The following is a 24,751-nucleotide window of genomic DNA, read 5'->3' as shown; positions in this document are numbered from 1 at the left end:
TAATGACACATAAAGTCTCCTATTGCAGCAATCTTGTCTCATTATCAGCAACTACAACAGCTAATGTTACGTGTCAATCTCTGCATCAGTTAAATCATCTAATTGAGTGCATTAAAACACATGTGGCTGACTGATTCGATTTTATCAACGTGCCACGCATGAAATAGTATGCCTAGTGTATGAAAAGAAGCTCACAGGACACTAGTAGCAATTATCCAGACCGATATCAGAACAGCACCATAACTTCCAGGTAGTAAACAGATAATGCTGCCGTCTTTTCGCAGATTAGAAAAAGTAGGCGGCTAAGTTGTAAACATCTCAATGATTAAACAACCACTTCTGTCATTATCAGTGACATTTCATTAAATGTAGACCTGAAATCATCATATTGACGGTACAGAAAAAAAATGTGATTCATTCTCCGCTTCTACTAATTCACATAATTCACACAGCATGTCACCCTACAGGAAGTATTTAAATCTGCTACCTTCAAGGGCAAAATGTACTATTCTCCTTGCAGCTGCGCAATGAAATTAAAGATCTTTGACTTCTTGAATGGGATTTGGAGCCATAGTTTAGGTTGATTTGATATGATTCATCTCATATGGAGCAGTCTTACAAACATGCCCCGATAACCCCACCCTTGCAACGCTGTTCTGTGAAAATCCTGTTAAATGTTTCCCAACTGGTCTTGGCAGATGGCCACCCCTCCCCGAGACTGCTTCTGCTGAAAGTGTCTTCCTGTCAAAAGGGAGTTTTTCCTTCCCACTGTCGCCAAAGCGCTTGCTCATAGAGGTCACATGATTGTTGGGGTGTTCTTTGTTTTCTTTGCAGTTTGTACTTTAAAATATACAGCACCTCGAGCCAACTGTTGTGATTTGGAGGTATATATAAAAACTGAATTGAATTGAAGTTAACAGAATTTAAATCATCTTATCATTTAATAGTCATTTAATATAGGGGATACACATGCATCATACATTTGCAAATAAATGAAATACCCAGTATCTACTTATTTTTAACTTGTTGACATCTCCCAGAGTGCGATGAAACAGATGAAATGTCCTTATAGACTCCCTTCTACTAAAAGAAATGCATCATGGGTATGGTCACACACACAGCATCATGTCTACATGTGATTACAACAGTGGATGCATGCTTCAGGAAGAGATGCTGTGTGGAAAAGCAACACTCTTACTCAGCAATAGAAGTGATAATTCTATAATCCAATCCGTGAACAGCTGGAGTGAAAGCAGCCTAGCTAGCCAATCAGAGTGGCTGAACAGATTTAGTGGGGCACATCAGTATCCAGAGGTTAAAGACCCATGGCTGTGTTAGCTGTAGGTACAAAAACAAAAAGATGCTTTTAGAGATTTTGAGATTTGCTTCAGACAAACTTAAATGACAGATGTAGTGTTCTTGGTGCCACAGATAAACAGGCATTTGCAATTATTGTTAAATGTTTGTTGCTGCCATTCTTTATCATTAAAAGCATTTATTCCTGTTTTTTATGCGACTTTAGGGTAAATATAAATACATGTGAAAATGTGTCTGGCATGTAAACATACCAGCCATACCCACGTAATTGGGGACTGAATTTTAAGGATTTTAACGTAATGTAAATTACTTTGACTTGTTACTTAATGAGTTGAGTTCCCAGAAATTTGAATTTTAATGCAAACTACTGATGAATTACTTGCAGTTTTGATAAATGATGTTTGATTCTTTTGTTTTCTAGTTCCAGCTCCTTAAAGATGAAACTAGACTGCCAACTGAACCCATTTGAAAATCTTACTTTGGATTAATGTATTTTAATGTCATTTTAAAATCCATACAAATGTTGAAGAAAATGACCAGAATGGACCTGTAATAGGATGACAGCCGTTCCTTTTGTACCCCTGCCTCTCACTCTATCACAGCTGGGATAGGCTCCAACATCCACACGACCTTGATGGATAAGCCGTTAAGAATATCAGTGGCTGCACTCGTACTCAGGGTTCGGTTTAAGGTGATCCAAAGTGACGTGTTTTGTAATCACATTACATTTTTCAGCAACACGGTCATGTGATGTGTTATACTAAAATTATTAAGCAAAGTATGTAATTGCTTGTGTTACAATCATTCTTCAGGTACCTGCACCTCGGGCTGATAGAATAAAAAAATCATCAAGCATCCCTTTTTCTTCCTGAGCTCTTAAAGTACAATCAGCTGATTTCACTTTATGTGCAGAGGAGGAAAACTACTAAAACTTTTCAGGAGCCGGGATATAGACATTACTTTTATTTTTATTGCACAAAAAAACAACCAAACTAGAACATGATGGTAAAGTGCATCAAAGGCGGAAACAACTGTTACGTTGCTAACAAAACTTTGGCTGTTTGCAAGCATCTGCACAGACAGCGTGCTAACACAAACCTAGCGAAGAACCCAGAGTGATGACAAAGCTGAAAGCATGCCGACACCAGCCCAGCAGCCACAGCCTAATCTCCAACTCGTAACCAAGGCAGGGATAAGCAGTCAGCCCTGTAGCATTGTAGCCTGTACACATTTCAAAAGTAGGATCACTTTAAGTATCTTTGTGCTGGTTTTTAACGTTGCATTTTGTTGTTGGTTTTGTGTTCTAATGTAAAAAGTAAAAGAAATATTGTATGTGCAGGGATTTATATCACTGACTGTAAAATCCAATAGAGACAGTCAGAACTGTCTGTATCGTACATACTGCAAGGCTAAATATGGCAAAAGCATTGAACTTTCGGAGTAAAAGTCTATTAATGCACTGGAGAGACTGTCACAGTCCACATGCTGTGGATACTATTTTGAGGTGCTGTTAAGTTTATTCCCTGCTGGTGATGTTAACCCGTAAATCAGTGCATTAAACTCAGTTGCACGAACATTAATTTACACTCAATCAGCAGTTCTCCAGGATGCCTTCCTGAAATCTAGCAAAGAATTATAAACCACAGCTGACTGATGCTGCTTTTACATACGATCCCATTTACATATTTCCCAGGAAAGCTTATTTAAATTAACGCACACACACAGTGCGCCATTCTCTGAAGTCTTAGTTGCTCACTTTTCAGAAACACTGCTTCTCTGTGTGTGTGTAATACAAAACCTGACCTACTCCACTGATTCCAACCCTCATTAACTTCTATTACATACACTATTAATTAGACAAGATGATGCACCACAATGAAGAAGCAGTCCATCTATCTGCTGGTTAATAACCAAGCAAATGTAGTATTCTAGGACATTCATCACAAACTAAATTAAGGAGCAGCTAAACAGGAAATAGAGGAATGGGAAAAATAAGCTGTACAGGGAGTACTTTTAAATATTTAATGACCGCAGGTGAACAGCTACATGAGTTAACCTCTAACAGCCACGGCCTCCACATGACTCCCTTCTTCTGCCTGCCTCTTTGCCTGGCTGGCTGACTCATCTCAGTCTTCCTCCAGAAGCTGCAGAAATATGTGCCATTCTCCAAGAGATTACAAGACACAGTCACACACTTCTGGCATGTAGGTGAAACCCAATCCTATCGCCACTGCTGTGGACACAGCCCAACACCCCAATCCTGCAAAACAAGCCTCTGCTATGTGTGGAACAAAGCTTTCTTACAGTAAGTCAGCAAATTTAGTCTATCCCAGTCCTAATTTACACATATTCCTCCTACTCTTGTTAAGATGTATCTTCACGGTGCCAGGAAACGGTACGAACTCCTGTTCTTGGAGGCTGCGGACTGATTTTGTGCCAAAAATCGTTCTTTCTCGCCTTCCTACTGTTTCCCACCAGGGAGGAAAAATATTAAGAAGGAAGTAGAGAGAGAGAGAGAGAGAGAAAAGAAGCTTTCAACTCTCACTCTTGACTTTTTTCCTTTTCTTTCTTATACCCACAACTTTCAAACTCCACTTCAACATAACCCCGATGACATCCACAGGATTGTTTTTCAGCTCTCCGAGCCACATAAGACATCAAACAGCTGTTTTTTTACAGCTTGAGTAAGTAAGTAAACTGACTTTGATAAATGAAATTGCTGGAGCGCTCTATTGTCCACTATATTAATATCCTTACTAATACTGTGATAATGATTTCAACCACGTTGTCCGGCCAACAAAAACTCAGCCCCTGCTTCAACTGCTCGCATGCTTTTCATCCACCGGCATCTTTCAGAAGCGCTTACTGTGACTTAATATATTGGTAATGTGTTGAAGTACAGACAAATATTGCATTACACAGTATAATTTGATTTGGTCCGTGGGTCATGTGAAACTTGCTCAACTAAGTCATGATATATGTGCCGTTGCCTCAGCGACATTATTTATAGAGCTTTAATAGCTCTAGCTGGGAAATGACTCCGGTCATTAATGATAACGATGCAGATAACCTGAGGCACACGTGGCAGGTTATTTTATGTGTGTGAGTGCACGAGCATTGATTCTGTCAGCAAAAAAACCAAACAAAAACGCAGTGTTACGTCACACCATCGCACTGCCATAAATAAAAGAGAGGGAGAGGTTTAATGTGGGATAAATATAATGTATGATCCTGCTCGCTTTACTCTGACCCGTGATTCGGATCGCTGGCAGCCCCTCACATGCTTACAGTTGCTACTGTACACGCCGTCACTTCGTAAAGAGCCAAATTTGACTTGCTTTTTAAAAGGCGTGTGAAGCTGGGTGGCACCGGTACCCCATTAAATGTATGCGAATGCAGACACGGGGGGGGGGGGGGGGAAAGAAGCAACCTAACTTTACCACTGCGACTATTTGAAGCAGCATTGAGGGACAGCCAAGATGAAATCTTACATGATGTACTGACTGTTGGGATTATTTTGTTCACTTGTTGAAACACCGGATGATCTATAACTCACTACAAAAAGGGCAGGTGGTGAGTGGCTGAGGTCATCCCACAGCAGGTGACAAACAAACAGGCCGGGGCACAAACGCACCGTACACATTGCGCTTTCTTTGTTCTCTAGCAAAATGATGGTCGTCTTATCTGATCTCTCTATGCCCAAACAGACACGTGTTACTTGAAATCCCATTTATATGGTATGGACACACATACAGCATTCTCACACATGCACACACACACATTTGGAAGAAATGATAGTGTGAGTGAGATGGCGGGCTGCTATATCAGTGTTGGGACGGGTATATATTCCTGGCTGGTGCTGATAAGCCAACTGATGCCTTGCCTTATTTAGGCAGTGCTCGCTGCTGACACACTAGCAGAGAAGCACACGCTGCATGTACTCTGACTGTATGTGTTTGTCCAGCAGTTTATGTGAGCTGGAGTATGTATGTGAGGCATTCCTGTGGGGCGATAGTTAGGCTCCCAGTATGAATGCATATAGACAGAAGTGTGTGTGTGTGTGTGTGTGTTTGAGAGAGAGATATACATGGACAGAGGGTGAGATGTTACATGGATACCTGTGCACATGCATATCTACTGTATCTGCTATGTATTTGATCAAAAATATGTAGTACACTGATTTTAGTCTGTCATTCTCGATAGCATGCTCTAGTTTCAACTCCTTTGCTTAAAGGTAGAATATGTAAGGCCTAAAAAAGATGAACTAAACTGATAAACTCAAAAAGAAAAGCAGCTGTCTTCCTCCAACTAGGAACCTAATTGGTGATTCTAAATCGGCTGTAGGTGTGAATGGGTTATGAGTTGATCGCCAACCTGTAACAGAGTGGCGATCTGTCCAGGGTGTATCCTGTGTTTCATGCTATGACAGCTGGGATAGGCTCCAAGTAGAAGAAAATATTGAGAAAGTGTAACATCCAGGATTCTTAAGGTTGTGCAGATTACTCTGTCCACGTACTGCAGAAATTATAGAAGTCTAAAGGGCAAAAAAATAAAAGTAGCATCACTTAGAATTAGGGCTGAGCGATATGAGGAAAGGAAGGAATATAACAATACACGATTTATGCCACGATATGATCAAATAACCTCCAAAACCAAATGTCATTTTGGTTTTGGAGGCCTAAAATTGCCTAAATTACTACTGGTATACTCTACTGGTATAATCAACCATTCAATATTTTTTTTCCATTTTGCAATGGATGCCTTTTCAGCTGGTGGAATAAATTTGTGCGACTGCTACCTTTTGCAGCAATAGATTTACAACATGTTTCGCAAATTGGCGCGTTTTGTTCGACATCATCCATGTGAAATCTCAACCAAAGTCTCATTCCCTCGCTCATCTGAAACTCCCGCTGGCACCATATGTTTTCCTATCTGGGGGTATAAACACGCATGCCCAGCTCAGGGCGCCAGGTAGAAAATTTTCCCGTTGGGAGCAAGGGAGGGGTTAACGATGCATTTGCAGCATGTGGGAGGAAAAAAACTCACAGTCAATAACGTGCAGACAGCTTAATACTGCCATGGCAATTTATACTCAGTGGTTACGATAAAGCTATTTTAACCATCGTACGTGAAAAACTCGCCATACATCGAGTATATTCGATGTATCGCCAACCGCTACTTGGAATCCGGACTAGCTGGTGGTTGTTTATTGCGAAACAATAGCAACTACTGGAGTAAGACATGCTACATACTGCACCTTTAACAAATCAATTATCTCTGTCTCACATCTCTTTACAAACTAAGCAAGTTTAACACGCACAGTCAAATAATCCACGGAGTATTATACACAATGATCCTGAAACATTTTAAATATGTTGAATCAATGATAGTAATTATGGCTAGTTTTTATATTATACCAAGTCCTATTACTATTACTGACTACAGCTATAATGATCTCAGATGGTATCAAAGCTGGGCACACTTTCCAGGAAAATTGGAGCCAATGAACTACCATACAGATGCATTCTATTTCTTGGCCACCAGGGGACTGACCTTGTGGTTGTAAAAAGACTTCTTCTAAAAATCCCATTAGGCACTGCGTGGATCATGACCAAGAAAACGGCAAAGATACAAGAGTGAGGACATAATTACTGAAGGAACTACTCATCCCATAACGCACTGCAAATCCAAGCTTCTCCCAGCAGGAGAAATATACAAGCAGGCAATGAGTGATGTCATGGTGGCTACATCCATCTTTTTCACTGTATATAACAATAGATTAATCAGACTCTCCACAGTGTGTCCTTGTCCCATCTTCCTCCCCTCAACCCAAACCAAAAGTAGCAGATGTCTGCTCCTCCCTGACCCTGGTTCTACTGGAGGTTTCTTCCTGTTAAAAATGAGTTTTTCCTTCCCAATGTCGCCAAAGCGTTTGCTCATGAGGGCTCATACGATCGTTGAGGTTTTCTCTGTGTTATTTGTATTACTGTAGATTAATTACCTTAAAATATAAAGGACCTTGAGGAAACTGTTGTTGTGATTTTGCGCTATATAAGTAAAATTGAATTGAATTGAATCCAACAGTATCCACTAAATTATTGGTTCTGATGATCGACTGCACCCATGGAAAGAAAAGATATATACATCCAAAGATCTGCTGCCAGCAATCTCAGAGCTGGGTCACCCATACATCCAGTACAAATCCAGACTCATGTCTATTAAATTTCATGAAAAACTATAGATGCATTTGAGAGCACTATGGACACTATAAACACCCTGTCAGAAGTGAAACTGTAATGTGGAAAACAGTTAGTCTGAGTGTTTTGCTCACCAGTGTGAAGGAAAAAACAGACATAAAAATATCATCTGTACATATAAGGTGTTGGTTAACCTTTTACTGGAGCCTGCAGAGCAAACAGTGCAATTGAACATAACACACAATGTAGGTCTCTATGAATGCACTGTGGTTTTGCTCGTATTTCTCATTCTTAGCATTACAGAGGCAGTAAGCCAAATTAAACTAATATGCAAGCATTATTGAATTTCTGTGCTTAGCAGCTTTTGTAAGGTCAATTTAACATCTCTGCTTTTATTAGATAGCCTACAGAGTAACAGTTTAGCCAGGGATGTGTAATCAGGGTGGACTGCTCTGTGGATATACTGACAAACTGCTGAGTTCCCAAACTGCTGATCTGTAACAAAAAAACAATTTATGGGAGAAGCATCATGACTCGGTAAACTCTTCAGTGGCACATAGAGTCACTTATCTCAGTTCACAGGCCTGATACAACCACACCACACCACTCAAACAAACACACACATATATGCGTGGACACACTGAAAGAGCTGTGTGTGTACAGAAGGTCACTTTACACAGATAAGGGCAAATGACAACTGTGAATGAGAGACACAGAACTCCACTCCACTCTACCACATCGCACTAGCTCTCTATCGACTGGCTGATCACGAGCATGAGGTCATTGGCTCCACCCCAGAGGCTGATGGGATAGCTCTTCTGTACAGTAATCCACAGGGGAGAGGCCGGTGTGTCCTCTCTATGCCCTTTTTATTATACTCTCCCTTCATTTCTGTCCACTCCAGACTCTTCAGAAACCTCTTGCTCAGCAAATGTGCTGCACTTCTGATTTCATTCAATCAACATCTATCCCCGGCTTTCTCGTTTCCATCCATTTCACTCCCTGTATCCTCTACGAGCCCATCTCCCCCCCATTCCCTGTGGATCCGCTGGGTACACTCCACATTCAAAGACAGAGAATCATGTGACTGGAAGTGGATCGATACGAGTGCATCTTTTGCCCGGCACTGTACTGTATAACGATACTTACATAACCTGCTTGCAACAGTGACAGTCTGCCATTCTGGCTCTTTATAACACAACTGCACTTTTAAAAAGAAAGAGAAAAAAAAATCCAGATGCCAACCAGGCCACAGAGGAACCTGCTTTGAGATTTCCAGCTGCACATGAAGTAGTGGCACATGGCATCCAGTAATTTGATCGCTTACTTCAGGGGACCTCGTTGACTGCCGTAAACGCTTTGCATAAGCTCGAATGCTTTTGCTCTTGTTGCTTTATTGCTATGAATTAGGTCATGTGCTTCCTTGTGTAAATTGTTGCTCTAATGCGCAACAGGACAGGAGCTCAGATGGCTCATTCTTATCAAAACATTATCCCTTTTTTTTTTATCTTTTCACTGTAGGTTAAGCCCAGTCTTATTGGCTGTCACTTACATAGATGGAAGTCCCATATTAACAAATATCCACAGTTTCAAAATAAAGTATGTTCAATCCAACTAATGTACTCTGCATTCTATATCCTTGAAAACAGCACAATAAAGCATCTTCCCTTCCTGCTCGCAGGAGATGATCTATTGTATTGGAAAAAACAATAGCTGCTCATAGACTGGGTTCACATTTGAGTAGCAATGTTCTACCTTTAACCTTAAAATTGAATTTTTTCCTGGTTAAAAAACAAGCTTTTGATGATTATTCATTTAGTCCACAAAATGTTGAAATGATGAATATGTTTGTAAATCGTCAAGGAATGGTGACAGTTTAATACTGTATAGTTGTAGAGCAGCCCAACATGTTACAAACATTTATCTTTATCCAGATTAATTGTCGGGCTTTAATCGTGGCCGTGTTCCTGTGTCGTTTAGTCAGTCTCTACTTTTATGGGAGGTCATGTTGGTCTTCACAGAGAGAGGATGTCACTGATGGGGTCATCTCGCACAAAAGCCAAAGGCAACTGGAGTTCAAACCTTCTATTTGTAAGGGATAGCCAATCAGGAAGTCCTTTTGTAAGACAAGGCTCAGTAAAAGGTAAAAACAATAATTAATGATTTAATAAACACAGTGCTACAAAGAGCTTTTTCTCAAAATACACACATTAAAGCGAAGCATGGATATCCCACTACACAGCTCACGCAAGCGCTAGTGTGAGCCATAGCCACAGCTATAAAAATGAGTTTTCACTAGACACACAAAATGAACCACTGATTTAGTTCACTGATGAGCTGAGGAAGGCTGCTGCTACAACGCCAAATGTGTGGCTGCTTCTGGTTTTAAAATAGGAGTGTTGAACAGTTAAAAAAAAAAGCTTGATTAGATGATTGATTAGACCGACGGCTGGAATAACATCTTGGCAATTCTGTTATAGCACTGGAAAGGAATTGCACGGGTTTTTGCATGATTTCTAAAATATTAAAATGAACACCTGTGGATTTCACTGGAAGGCAATGAATGGAAGCAAGGAAATGAGAGGCTAGCTCAGAAACTCGGAAAACTGAGCAGGATGACTAGCTTGGTGAAAAAAGATCATTTCCAGGGCTGAAGTCCAATCTGATACCACTGATGTTGTAGACAAAGAAATGTAGGAATTTGTGTATCGCAGAGGAAGTGGCTGGGAATCCAGACTGAGCAGGATTAAGGAATCTGGGAGTGTGTTTATTAATGTTAGTTAAGTCAAAGAAATAATGTATTCTTATATGATTTAAGAGATGACTGAAGGTAGTTAACAAAGGTTTCAGTCCAAGAATAAAAATGTGAAGCTCATGAGCATAATAAGCTCACGTTAATGAAATAAGAAGGAAGATCTGATTCTGCAACCAAAACGAGATGAGTACAGTGCTTTTGTTTTCTCTGGTCAGTAGCTTTGAACACCAATCTGGTAGACGCTGGAGCACAGCAGTAGCTGTGGAAACGACCCGGTAAAAGCAAAAGAGTCTCGTTGGTGTAGGAGGCAAGACAAAGAAGAGGGAGGGGAGATAGAAACAAAAAGCCAAACACGCGTAAACCTCAACACACGCTGTGGGAGTCAGGCAACCTTCAGGTGAAATTATTTTTAATAGATTAGTAAGTTAAAAAAATGCTTATTAGCCCAATGCCAACAGGTGTTTTAAACTGGAAAGCAATCCCTGTGGAGGGGTTCTAGCCCATGAAATCCAATGGAAATGTTCATGGATAAACAGGAGTAATAGGTTATCTAATATTTTACTTTATATCCAAATAAAAATTACATTCCCCACACCCTCTACTGCTACTTTGTAGTTAGCGTATTTATAAAACATGGGCATTTTAAACTTATTTAATCACCTAAAACATAAAATCTGCAAAATTGTGAACCTGTGCCCAGCAGGAAAAAACCCTCACAACTGAACTGACTGGTACATCAAGGTAAAAGTCAAATGATGGTTCATTATGCTGTGAACTAAGAAACACACATGTGCTTTTAAGTTTTTAAAATGCTTGTTGATGTGTTTTTAGGGATGCAAATTCATGCACACGACTTGAAAAGGGGTTCAGTGGTGGGGAAGAGTGGGGGAGGGAGAAATCAAAACATGGTTGATTGCAGAGAGACCTTTTCACAGCTTGTACACATCCCCTCAGTCTTCAGTCTAATAATTCCCTGATGCAATGAAACCAGAGGATGTCAAAGCGATGCCGCATACCCTGAACTGTGTCCCAGTAGGAGGGAGGCTTTAAATGAAAAGGTCACATCTCATCCACCTGTTAAAGAGCAGATGCCACATCAGAGCAATGCTTGGCAGTGGGAGCAGGTATTGGTACTGGGCGCACAAGATGAGCTTGGCATAGGAGCAGGTATGGCTATAAAGCTCACGCACATGAACTCACAGACACTCGGCTACAACGCAAATACACACACACACAAAGACACGCGTGCAAGATGCCTGACCCCTCTCCCTAGGAATGAAAGACACGGGCAGAGAATAGAAACAGAACCTTTTCCAGGGATGATCACACTGGCAACACAAAAGCCTCGACTGTTGATGTTGCATAAAGGTCGGAGCTGTTGTCATGGGACTTCACTTATACAAGACTGAACCTTCAATCAGACCAGGAGATATTTGTCAAACAGGACACTGCTGTGACTCCTCAGTGGTGAAAATAAATGCCTGAGGATTTTCATCCTGTGTGGGCTTTTTTTTTGTATTTACACAGTATACACCCACAGGTACATGCAGGAGCATGAATGAACATCCACCCACACATAAACACAGTACCTGGATGCTGCTATTTCCACTTTACTCCTCGCAATGGCTGCAGCCCTCTGTGCCCCCTCCACAGCCCGATCTACCTTCTCTTTGGTTTTGGGGTTCTTAAGAGGAATCAACTGCTTTCTTATTCCACGCACCAGCACATTATTTTTGTACTTCCCTTCTTCTTTGGTGCCGTCTGGGAAAACCGTGCACCCGTAACCATGGCGCTTATTGTTAAGCCATTCTCCTTCATATTTCATCCCGTTGGATCTCTCTGATACACCAAATCCATTGCGCTTGTCATTCTTCCACTCGCCCATGTACGTCTCAGTTGTGGTGGCGTCCACATGGTCCTCCTGAGGTAGGTCCTCATCTGGCAGCTCGCCATCACCGATGGATATGGTAGAGTTGGCATCGCTTGAACTGATGCGGCTCATGGTGGCGTCACTTCTTGCAGAGCTGCGCTTGCTGGAGATTGAGGTCCGAGAGTCAGACTTGCGCAACTGTCGCAGGCTGCCAAAGAGCGAGCCGCGGCGGAACAGGCCCTTCTTCTTGCCGGTGACAACTTCGCTGTCCGAGTGGAAGTTGAGGACGAAGCCACCGCGGCTGCCCGTTGGAGTGTCTGCTGGGGAGGAGAGGTCCTGGAGCACTGCACCATTGCTCTGCTCAGAGCGCAGGGAGGCCATAGACGTACGGAGTGGAGAACGGATGACAGTGGCCATGCCATAGGGAACACTCTGACGCACACCATAGCCGTGTCGCATACCACCCATCCATTGGCCTTGATAAGTTCCTGAGTAAGAGGAAGGTATAGATCAATGAGTAAACACTTAGTCTCAATCGCTACTTCGAGCCTATAATTCTTCATGACTTTGTAAACTAATATTAACTATAAGATAATGCTTTAAGCTGAGGTGACCTTGTCATTGGTAAGTTGTGACTGGTCAATAGGGCACAAGTATAGCAACGACATGCATTTACTATAAATATCCCTAAATTTGATTAGAGCATTGTGTTGTCATCTTCAAAGTTTGCCCCATGCGCAATGTGTTTTCAGCTAATACTTCAGTTTGCCTATATTTAATTTGCTAACCAAGCTGGCTAACTAACACTAACATTAGATGATAACCTCCACAAACCAGTGGGGTGACAACAAGCTGGTTATGTCCATTTTCTATTGCTTGCAATAAAACCGATGATAATCTGTGATTATATACATGCCTGAAAAGCTCATTTCGTTTTACAACAACTTTAAAGCCAAAGCAGGGTAAAAAATTTTTAATAGGCTACTCATGGTCAGAAGAAAGCTCCTCTGTGCTCCTCATGCACAACCTGCGTGTTGTTGACCAGTAACTTTCTATATCAGCAACAAGACCTTGAAGCCTTGCTTTGTTGGTGCAGGAGTATGTCAGCTAATGAAATGTTTTTTCTCCTTCCACTCAGATATGGGACTGTGAGCATAGCTAACCCAATCACAGAGATTTGATTAAGGTACAGATACTAAAGATCGCTTGGGATGAATGTGAATCACTTAGTAGCTGCCTGAAAATAGGCCCCTGGCTAACTCCCCCACTGACAGTAGGCACATTCACCACCATCCGTTTGTCTGTGACGACAGGGAATTGCTATGAGTCACATAATGAGGAGAATACTTCATTAATCCCATTTGGTGCTGCTGAGCCCAATGAGCAGGTTGTCGGCCTACCCTACTGTTGCTTCTTCAAAGTGTCATATTACAATCCTAAGCCTAATAATAAGAAAGGCTTGTTAATCCAGTGCCTGAATCTCATTCACCAATGCAATGAAATAAGCCATAACAGTCAGATTCTAACAGAAAATGATATACTAGTCAGGGGAGGAATTTAGATGGATAAACAGGGTGAGATTAACAGGCTGGCTCTGTGCTGCAGTTCAATTTGGTGACCCTGCAGATCAAGTTATCAGGATGTTGCGGAGTCAGACAGCCAGATGTTCTGTAGATCCTCTAGGATCAGCTGATTCCCAAAGCCCAGCCCTCTGTAACATCATATGTGAGGCATTTATTCTGCACCATAAGGCCTCCATTAGGGGAGGATGATGCTCACAAATCACCCAAAGACTTGCTTGTTTTATAACAGGAGAGGCCTGAACAACAGGCAAGCGCTTGTTTTTTAGGCTTCCTGCGATCTTGTCTCCCTCATCAGACACAGGTCCTTACATAAACGCAATCTGTGAACACATCAATGATTAGTGAGATGACTGACCTCTCATTTTCAGCAAGTACAAGTCCTGTGTGGGACTTAGCTCTTTCCACTACAGATGTGTGAGTTCTTTAGTCTAGACACATGAAGAATAACTTTAAATGCTACCAAAAATGAGCACCTTCTCGTGCTTTATACACATTACACTTCATTTAAAACGGGAGCATGTGCACCCTTCAGGACATGTGTTTTTATAGTTAAGGTTCAAAGGGAGAAAATGACAGTGAAGCAAGTGATTTGAGTTTGAGTCTTTAATTGACTTTAAATGGACTGATTTGCTTTCCAAACTCCTTCTCCGGGAGGCATGTTTCCAGTGAGGAGCAGTCACTCTCCTCCCACTGTCATATGAGGAGCAACCGGTAGTTGCCAAAAGAGATGTCCCTTGGAATAAAATAGGAACCGTGATCTTAAACGGTATTCGAAAAGTTAACGTTACCACCGGGGTAAAGAGTCAGTTATGCTGGGTAAACGACGAGGTGACTGACCACGATGCGCAGTGCGCAATCTCAGTTTATACTCAGCTCATATCAGATGGAGATTCACGCGCTGGTGTGTTACAGTGAGCCTTCCTCAGTTTGAGTCTGAGCATCCTACACACGAGCTACATAACACATTACCACTCACCGCCGTTAAAGCGACATGCACGCTAAACAAGCGATGTGCCATATCTATTAAAACCTGGTGCCTTACCGCCATCTCCATAGGTTTCGATCCCATATCCATCCTGTAGACCGTTGCTCCAGGTCCCGTCGTATCTAGCAGGTGTGTTGTGGCTTTGCCGGACGCCGTACCGACCCTTAAAACCATGACTCCACTCTCCTCGATAGATCCACTTTCCTTTATTCTCCACACCCAGCCCATGGCGCTTCCCCTGGGACCAGTAACCCTTGTAGGTATTCCCGCTGGGCCAGGTGTACACGCCAACTATTTCAAAGCCGTGCGACCAGGACCCGGCGTACTCGCCTTGGCCCTTGGGTCCGGTGCAGATCCCATGTCCGTGGGCTTTGCCATCCTCCCACCCCCCGCAGTATGTGCCACCATCGTCGAAGTCAAACCTTCCGCCCGTCATTCAGATATAGACTGGAAATAAAGCAGATGGTGCGCTGCTGCAGACTCAGGATTCTCCAGGACCTGGGCTGGAGGATCCAGGACCGGTGGTGTGATGAAAGGATGAGCCAACAAGATGATGACTACAAGAGCAAAAAATAGGAAGGTGAGGATGGTGGACTGGCGCTTCCAGACACTGACATGTAATACAAAAGGCATGCGTAACGGTAAGTGTAAAGGTATGAATGGTGGGCGTCATTTACCGGAGGCGCACGCTGGACTCTCCGCTGTGTGTTGCTCGTCTCCCCCCTCTCACCCACTGATCAAAGGAGGGAGAGAGAGAGAGATGTACCGAGCCCCTGTTGAAGAAAGGCGCTGGGCCAATCGCAACGTCACGCCACAGGGACCTCCCACTCTCCTCCTCTCCCCCCTCCGCAAAGCGCCCGAACGCCTCAATTTCGCCAAAATAACGCGCCACTGCCAAACTTTACATTTGAAAGACCCGCCTCGCTTTACACAGACTAAATTCCTCAATTATCACTTCCCATAATGCCCCCATTACAAAAATATAAGCTCGGTCACATATGATTCAATCCTCACCCATATTACATAATATTATTATATGGCCTATTTTGTGAGGCGATGGTCTGATGCTGTTTTAGACAGTCATTCTTTAACACACCCATCACTTTTCTCTTGTATTCGATACGCATCCTGGATTAAGTAGCCATATACTTTGATTTTCTAAATTAAATATTAATATTATTATACTTATTATATTATTTAAAAAAAGATCAATCATACGCTGGGCATGCATTTCAGGCAACAACTCCTGATTTCACAAGTATTAAAAAATCAATTCTAATAAAAATGGTTCAATGTATTATGTAGAACATGAAAGAAACCAGTTTAATTTACCTGCGTTTAATGAGTAAGAACCAGTATCGCTTTATATTATAGCACTGACTTAAAAACAAAACAAAAAACACACATCAGTTTTTGTATCAGGCTGATAATATTCAGACTCGAGTGCACTAGTAGCAGCCACAGTGTTAGATAACAGCGACCTCTGCTGTACCAGCGTATTCATTGCACTGCCTCAGATGAGGAAGGGTGGCCTGTGACGTAGTAAAGGATTGAACTGTGCACTTTAAAGGGTGTTATTTGTTGTCTGACTTTGTTAATTATTATACTTGGGATTTTAAATTTGGCACCATAGTTGTAGTTTTTTTCTATTAATTAAAAGAAACCCTTAGTAAAATATTTCAACTATGCTAGTCAACAACAAGGAGCAAGAACGTGAACTAGCAGGGAGGGGGGTAAGGGTGCAAGAGAGCGCAGGTATACAAAAAGAAGGAAAATGCGAGAATGTAATTAAAAAATAATTACTTTTATCTTTTAATTTAAAATAAATACATAAAACAATAATTTCGCGTTACACTCCGAGCCAGAGGGGGGAGTACTTTGTCGACCGCGACGCCCCCTCCTACAACAGTAACGGATAAAATGGCGTCCGAAAACAGCTCTGAATCTCAAGATGAGAAAGCAGCTCTTATAAACCCGGACTTAGAGCAAGATGTTCATCAGGAGTGCGGCACAGTCGCAAAACAGCGCGAATCCAAACTGACGCTGTATCACTGGACGCAGTCGTTCAACTCTCAGAAGGTGAGCGTCATTAGTCTTTCAGCACCACAGTTTAGTGGACAGCTCCCCATAACGGGGTTAATTATGACACTGTAGGACTGCAAAAACAGCCCTGCTGCTGTAGATGGTTTAGGCTTTGTATAAACCCGTTCCTCTTTGTTTTTTTTTTAAATCATTAAAACAGTTAGTAGCTTGACTGCCTTTCAGCTCTGTCACGTGTAACAGCAGCTCAGCAGCACATTTCAGTGTATAGACATGAGTTTTCCGTCCTTCAGGGTGTTTCTCAGAAATACAGCAGGTTTTCAGACAAGCTTATTTTCACTTCTCATTTCCATTACTTCTTAACAGAATCATAAGGAGGTTCAGCTTCCTCTCAATCCACCCACCTAACTATTCATGCACTTTTGCTGTAAAAATGCATCTGTAATTTTTAATTAAAGGCAGGTGCTGACTGGGTAAAAGAGAAGCCAATGATTTATTTGAAAATTGTGGGAGGAGAAAAGAGAGCAAGATTTTATTGGCAGGGAAATAAAAACAAGCTTCCTCCACAGTCCCAGTCACAATAAGTTGTTGTTTTCCAGGTGCGTCTCGCCATAGCAGAGAAAAGTTTGCACTGTGAAGAGTACGACGTGAGCCTTCCTCTCAGCGAGCACAATGAGCCGTGGTTCATGCGTCTGAATCCGGGTGGTGAGGTTCCAGTCTTAGTTCACAACGACAATATCATCTGTGACCCAACGCAGATCATGGACTACCTGGAGCAGAACTTCAATGATGGTGAGATTGATGCATATGTAGCTGCTGGTCCCTAGAGGAGCTGCAGCCCAAAGCTCTCATTTATGACACCAAAACTAAAATATTATATCAAGCTTCAGCTTCTTAGAACCTTAAAAGGGTTCATTTCATTGTATTTTCTGTCTGCTTTTATGCATTTCCTTGTATCACACATTTGTTGATTTTTCAATAATTTCATTGTTTTTTTTCTAAATTTTTATTTTCCCTTGGTGTGCACTGATCCATAATAGCTAAGGGTCTGCATCAAATCACCTTAGAAGGAAAGGACATCTGGTAAGCATGAAGTCATTTAAGGAGATACCCAAATGTTTTTAAATCCTCAGGGAAGAAAGTGAACATAAAGACTTTGCTGTCATCATGTCTTCTCCCTAACCTAAGTCAGTAGTGTATAAACCCATAAAAACCCCCCATAAGAAACAAAAATATTAAATTCCAAAATTTGATCCTTTTCCATGACTTGTTTGTCTCCAGAGGGCACTCCGAGGCTGGTCCCAGAAGAGGGCAGTACCTACTACCTAAGAGTGCAGCACTACAGAGAGCTGCTGGACTCACTACCCATGGATGCCTACACCCATGGCTGCCTACTCCACCCTGAAATCACTGTGGACTCCCATATACCAGCATATGCTGCCACATGTGTACGAAGTAAGACGATCTGAGCCTCATAGCTGTACAATTTTCAACTGAATATCAAAGAGACTGTACACTATACCCTTAGTTATCCTAAATCAATTTCTGCCTTCTGAATCATTGTACTTAAAATCAGATAAAAGCTAAAAATATATATTTTATAACTTTACATTGATGTGCAATGTAACCTTTTTTATGATTTAGATTAAAACCTCTCATTCGCACATGTTGATACTGGCATTTCTTATTTCACTGTAAAACTCTGTAATAGTGGGATTAATTTTGTGCCTCATCATGTCTAATATTTTTCTTATTACTATTTTTTGTGGTGACAGCACAGATCGGAAGCACACAGTCAGAGCTGATGAAACTGGCAGAGCAGAACCCAGAGCTCAAAGACGCTTATATAGCAAAACAAAAGCGCCTGAAAGTAAGTTACTCTAATTACCAGAGAGCCAAATGTCTTTATCAAGTGTCCAAATGAGCCTTGGCTATAGAGACACACTGTCCACAGCATATTTTTGTTAAGTAATTTACTACAAATTATGTAAGAGTCACTCAGAAGTACACTGAGTAGTGAGATTTCAGACACCTACTAATCCTCTGTAATTTAGTGAGTGTCATTATGCCATCTGGTCTTGCATTGCAAGAAGTGTACAACTTTATTTTTGTTCCATTTTGCAATTTTTAATAAAACTTTATAAAACACATATCAAATAAATCTGGATATTTATAATTGAGCTATTCATATATATTAGAGCCATTTCTTATATTTTGTAATTTGGTAATATATTGTGTTATTTAATTTAGTTTAGCCTGTCACGGTTCTTATTGTTTTGGAGCAACTGTAACCACATAATTTTCTTAGGGGTTAATAAAGTATTCGGATTCTGAAATATAAGTTAAAGAATTCAGACAAACAAAATAGTGCACATCAAATGTAGTCAACCATAAAGTAAACAGAAGCTAACTAATAAGCTAAAGAAGTGGTAGCTAGCTAGCTAGCTTTAGCAATACTGCTGTTAGTAGACTCCTAATGTAAATATGTGAAATGTAAATGTAAAATGTAAAAACGTACTTTTTTTCCCCACACATGCAGTATTATCTGCAGCAGAGGCCTTTCATTTTTGAGGAACCAACCTCCTTGCTAATCATGTTTATTTAATCACTAGGCAGATGTAGCTAACTTCCGCAGTAGCATAAGTTTCAGTTAGAACAAAAAAACAAATAAACCCAAAACAAAACAGATAAACCAAAAAACTAGATAGACCAAAAAAATTAACATTTCAAAAAATGCAGTGACACTGTGTAAAATATAAGTAAAAACAGAATGAAATGTTTTGCAAATTTTATAAACCCATATTTTCATCAGAACACAAAAAACATAGCAATTGTTAAAAATGAAAAAGAAGAATACTGGCCAATTTTGAATTTGATCGCAGCAACACGTAAACAGAAAACTGTGTGTGTCATCCACTCTTTTTAATAACAGTATGTAAATGTCTGGGAATGCACAGCTGCTGGACCTTTAGGCGAGGAATGTTGTCCCATTTTTGTCCTACAGAGGATTATAGCTTCTCAGCAATCCTAGATCTTCTTCATCACATTTTTCATTTCACTATACATCAAATATATCTAATCACGGAAAGATCTGGACTGCAGGCAGGCCAATTCAGCACCCAGACTCTTCTACTACAAAGCCATGCTTTTGTAATAGACACAGTATTTGGTTTAATGTTGTCTTGCTGAAGTTTGCAAGGCCATCCCTGAAAAAATATTATCTGGATGGGATCATATGTTGCTTTAAAGCTATATATGTCTTTCAGCAATGTTGGTGCTTTTCCACATGCAAAGCTGCCATTATGCACCCCCATGCCATCATAGATGCAAACTTTTGAACCGAGCGCTGATCACAATCCAGGAGGTCTCTCACCTCTTTAGTCTGAAGGACACGGTGTCTGTGTTTGCCAAAAAGAACTTCACATTTTCATTCATCTGACCAAATAACAGTTTTCCACTTTGCCTCAAAGAAGATGGCGGTATTTCTGGATTATGTTCACATATGGCTTCTTCTTTTCATAATAGAGCTTTAATATGCATTTGGGAATGTCACAATGAACACAGTGATTTCTCTTTCCATGACAGAATCCCCCAGTTCTTAATGCAGTGCTGCCGGAGGACCTGAAGATCGCAGGCATCATAAAATTGATTTAAAGCTTTTTTCCTGATTCTCTGAATATTTTGATGATGTTATTCACTGTAAATGATGATAATAATGACACATTACTTTTATAGCCAGTCATGTTATTGACCCTCTGCCAGTTAACCTGATTAGTTAGTCTTTTCTTGCCCCTGTCACAACTTTTTTGAGATCCGTTGATGGCGTCAAATTTTAAATTAGTTAATATTTTTCATAAAATAGTAAAATGTCTCAGTTTAAATATTTACTATGTTTTATATATTCTGTTATGAATAAAATATTTAGTCAACGATAGTTACAGTTCTAATTTATTCTGTTTTTATTTAACGTTTACAGCATCCCAGCTGTTTTGGACTTGGAGTTGTACCAAAATGAAGACATTACAATCATTCTGTGTTGTAGCGGCCTATCTGATCATTTTAGTCACTTTCTGTACGTCCACTTGAAGTAAATATACGCTATGTGTTTATATTTTCTGTAGTCCAAGTTATTTGACCATGACAACATGAAGTACCTGAAGAAGCTTCTTGATGAACTGGAAAGTGTGATGGATCAGGTTGAGACAGAGCTACAGAGAAGGGTGGAAGAAACACCAGGTAGCCACAGCTGTTTGTCACATAGCAGATACTGTATTAATCAGTCAAAATTTGAGAGCTGTAGCTTTTTAAATAACATGTAGGATGCTTTTCTTATCTTCTTGTATTTCTTATCTTCTTGTATATTCTTATCTTCTCCTTCCTCTTCCACTTGCAGAAGAAGGCAGCCAGCCCTGGTTGTGCGGTGACTTCTTCAGCTTGGCTGACGTCTCCCTGGCAGTCACCTTACACCGGCTGAAGTTTCTCGGCCTCTCTCGTCGCTACTGGGGCAACGGTAACCGCGTGAACGTGGAAACATACTATGAACGTGTGGTGGAGCGCCCAGCCTTCAGGAGAGTACTGGGCCACGTCAACAACATCCTGATCTCTGCTGTCCTTCCTGTGGCCTTTCGCGTGGCCAGGAAGAATGCACCGGCTATTGTTGGTACCACTTTGTTGATAGGCGTTCTAGGAGGAGCCACATACCTCGCTTTTCTTTACATGAAGAAGAGGCTGACTGCCTTCAGCTGAGGGAAACTGAATTGGTTTGAGACCAAAGAGGGGTTTAAACAAACTCAAAGTGTCTAACGCTATAACACCCAGCATACGAGCAATTAATAAACATATGTTGCCCGAAATTGTTTTTTTGGGATGCTGGTTGCACAAAACACACTGCTGCATCACGCACCAAAGGATTGATTAGAAAGTCCAGCCAGTGCTTTCGCATGTTTTGCCATTAATCAAAGGTGCCACATCTGATGAGTATGCATCTGGATAGCACTGTGCATATTCACCAGCAACGATTTGGTAGGCAGTATGAAAAGTATGCCAACATATACAAATGCTAAAGTAGTTGGTCTGAAACAGATAATAATGGAAATATGATTGGGTCTTGCATCAAAAAGGCCATTTTAATAGGCAGATTGTTTTTACAGCACATGTGGCTGCACATGAATGCGCCATCCCTCTTCGGAAGAATCTGGACCATCCAATCATAACACAGCAGTGACGCAAATATTAGGAAATACGAGTAGACTTTCATACTGTAGCTAAAGTGATGAAAGCAATTACTATCTGAAAGCAACATATTTATAAATCCTGCACAAAAGGCATACTTGATATATATTAATGAACTAAGATGTGCACAAGCGCTGAATAAAGGCATCATTGTGTGTATTTTTTTAAATTAAGGATCAGTTTTGCTTAACGTGTGCTTTTCATTTGCTGTTTAATTAATGGCAATATTTGCATGTTAGGAAAATAAAATAAAGTCAAATCTCTGTGAGCAACTTTTTCAAATCTACATAGGAAGCTGACCTACATTTTCACTGTATCCCCAGCCTTCACATCTGCATATGTTTTTCTGTATAAATGATGCTTCCGTGTTTGATAGATTCACCGCGTAACGATGGTCGAATGAGTACTGTTACAGTCAATATGCAGACCATCCTTTTCAACATCTGTCTAAAATTAAACTGCTCCCAAACAACCTCTAGTGTTCCCTGTCATTCAAATATAATTAGGAGTACCATTAAAAATTCACGGCACACCATCGCTTAATAAGCTATCGTATATCCTACAGGTTTATTCAAAGAGAAAACAGCTAGAAACCACTCGCATTTCCCAGAACCTGGATGCAAGTCAACATCTACAGTAATCTGTTTGCCCAGTCGCAACCTCCAGGCCAACGCTGACATTTAACATATGCTCCCCTTTGATTTAAACTCCTCCTCACGTGAGCTCAGCCCCCACATAAAACAGACACATGCTAGACCTTTCAACAAAGTCTGGCCTTTGTTGCACGGAGCTGGGTAGTGTAGCTGTCAAAGACATTCCTCACACGTGTTAAAGCCACATGTGAGCAAAGATGTCAAAAGACTTAAGTGAGGACTAGTGTACAAGTCTGGAAAATGCTGCTCTTTTGAATGGCAACCATAATGACATCATCATTTTTGTTTCAGAGTGCAGATGGGTTCTCTTGGGAGCTCTGAATGCATACATTCTGCTATAATTTAGCAAAGTGAGTGACCTACAAGATTTTTGTGCCGTATTAAAATTTAAATTTTCATTTGATTACAGGAAACACTAACAAAGGAAGAGTAAAAAGACTGCTTTCCAAACAAAAGCATGACAGATTATACATATTATTTATTAAATAGAAGATGGTATCATTAACCCTGATTCTGCAACAAAACTGCAGTACTCTGGCCCTATAAGCATGCATATTTACCACTAGAGGGCAGTGTTTTGTCAAAAACCTACTCATGCCAGTGAGTCTTATGGGAAGGGTCCAAATGCAGCCTTGCAGACCCAAGAAGCCAACTTCATGATACTACACAGAAAAGTCATCAGGAAGTGGGGCATGCTCAGTAAACTTCTGTTTGTTCCAAAATACACATAACACTGCTACTTTGTACATATGTGGTGGAATGCGTTCAGATACATTGATTTTTTTTTCTTAAGGACTTCTATATACAAGGGCAATATTTGAAGCCAAATGTGATTCAGCCCACTGACCAAATAAACCCCTTTCTGGTGCTGGTTGTGATCACAGGTTGTTCAAACGATTGGTCCTGACATCTCGGTATTCCTTTGTTTAAAATCCAGCAGGTGGTTCACAAGAATCAGCTCTGCACTTTTCAACAATGGTGACTGTTTTCTTTGTTGCAGACTCATTATGATATATTATGAGCAGTGAGTATACGAGTGTATCGCTCAACCCTCAGCACCCAGACATGTGCACCAAAATATTTGGATTGCTCCAAACACAGGGTCATGTGTTTATAGGCACTGGATTTGACAAATTAGCAGATGCATTTAAATGAACTGTTTCCAGTATTTTATTGTAAATGTGCTCTTCCCTGGCTTTTAATAGTATGTGGTTGTTTTCTGTCAAAACTTTAGATAAAATAGTTTCCTTCTTGAACTGCATTGCATTTACCTGCTTAATAAATGAGAGAAAAGTCTTGTCTGAGCACAGGGGGGTTTCTAAGAGTATTAAAAGGCTTTAACTGTAGGTGAACTGAATCACACTCAAGGATAAGATTCTTTTCACAAGCTGACACACACACACACACACACACACACACACACACACACACACACACACACACACACACACACACACACACACACACACACACACATTAAGCTACTCGGGCCTTGAAGGTAACAGCTTCCATTACTTTGCACCACATGCCCACCAAAATGCAAACTGTGTGAAGAATGAAACATTATTTAGAGAGAAGGTCAGATTTTGCATACTTCCCTACCTCTGAATACCCGACGAACCAAACATAAGGCTGAAAAGTGGTCAGACACAACCCTTTCATTTCAAATAAACACCTCCTTTTCAAGTGCACTGATGCCTTTAATGGTACCATCTAATGATTGGAGGCTGTGTAAGGTCAGGGACTGACAGGGGTTGTGAGGTGAGCAGAATCCATGTAAGGTTTCATGCATCTACCTGGCAGAAGACTATTACGGATAGAAAAAATAAGGCACCATGCTGTGGCTGATGTCCTTGATGATGTGGCGCTGGAGTGGAGGCTGCTTTGACCTGGTGGTTCCTTTGTGCTGTAATACGTAGACCCGTAGATTATTTGAATCTCTGTTTAGTGTCTCTTTAAACCTCTTTGGCATACTTTAAAGATGGTGACTGGCATCAAATCAGACCACTAAAGCAGAGCTGTATGGCGCCTCTTTGCTGCCTTTCAAATAAACAAAATTAACTGCATCACTAGCTCCCACTAGCTCTTCATCCCCCTTTCTTCCATGAAATCACTTTTC

At 41.0% G+C, this 24,751-nt stretch overlaps 2 protein-coding genes across 3 annotated transcripts in view; one reads left to right on the top strand and one right to left on the bottom strand.

The window, feature by feature from the left end:
- Positions 1-15,534, bottom strand: part of jph1a (junctophilin 1a) — a 30,465-nt gene extending 14,931 nt beyond the window's left edge. The window contains exons 1-3 of one of the 2 annotated variants that reach the window (XM_026179450.2): positions 15,385-15,534; positions 14,765-15,264; positions 11,859-12,627 (exon numbers count right to left, since the gene is read on the bottom strand). In XM_026179450.2, the coding sequence (XP_026035235.1) occupies positions 11,859-12,627; positions 14,765-15,143 (1,148 nt within the window). In that variant the 5' untranslated portion in view covers positions 15,144-15,264; positions 15,385-15,534. Of the gene's footprint in view, positions 1-11,858; positions 12,628-14,764; positions 15,288-15,384 lie in introns of those variants that run through there. The other variant, XM_080306470.1, reaches the window with a different exon arrangement.
- Positions 15,535-16,600: 1,066 nt separating this feature from the next.
- gdap1 (ganglioside induced differentiation associated protein 1) lies at positions 16,601-22,452 on the top strand. Its single transcript, XM_026180798.2, has 6 exons — positions 16,601-16,786; positions 17,347-17,539; positions 18,029-18,202; positions 18,523-18,617; positions 20,869-20,983; positions 21,141-22,452. Exons 1-6 carry the CDS (start codon positions 16,628-16,630, stop codon positions 21,491-21,493), a joined length of 1,089 nt encoding a protein of 362 aa, XP_026036583.1. The 5' UTR covers positions 16,601-16,627; the 3' UTR covers positions 21,494-22,452.
- The last annotated feature ends 2,299 nt before the right edge of the window (positions 22,453-24,751 follow it).

This window comes from Astatotilapia calliptera, chromosome 9, assembly GCF_964374335.1.
Source record: "Astatotilapia calliptera chromosome 9, fAstCal68.1, whole genome shotgun sequence".
Classification (NCBI taxonomy): domain Eukaryota; kingdom Metazoa; phylum Chordata; class Actinopteri; order Cichliformes; family Cichlidae; genus Astatotilapia; species Astatotilapia calliptera.
This window is presented reverse-complemented; position numbering and strand designations above follow the sequence as displayed.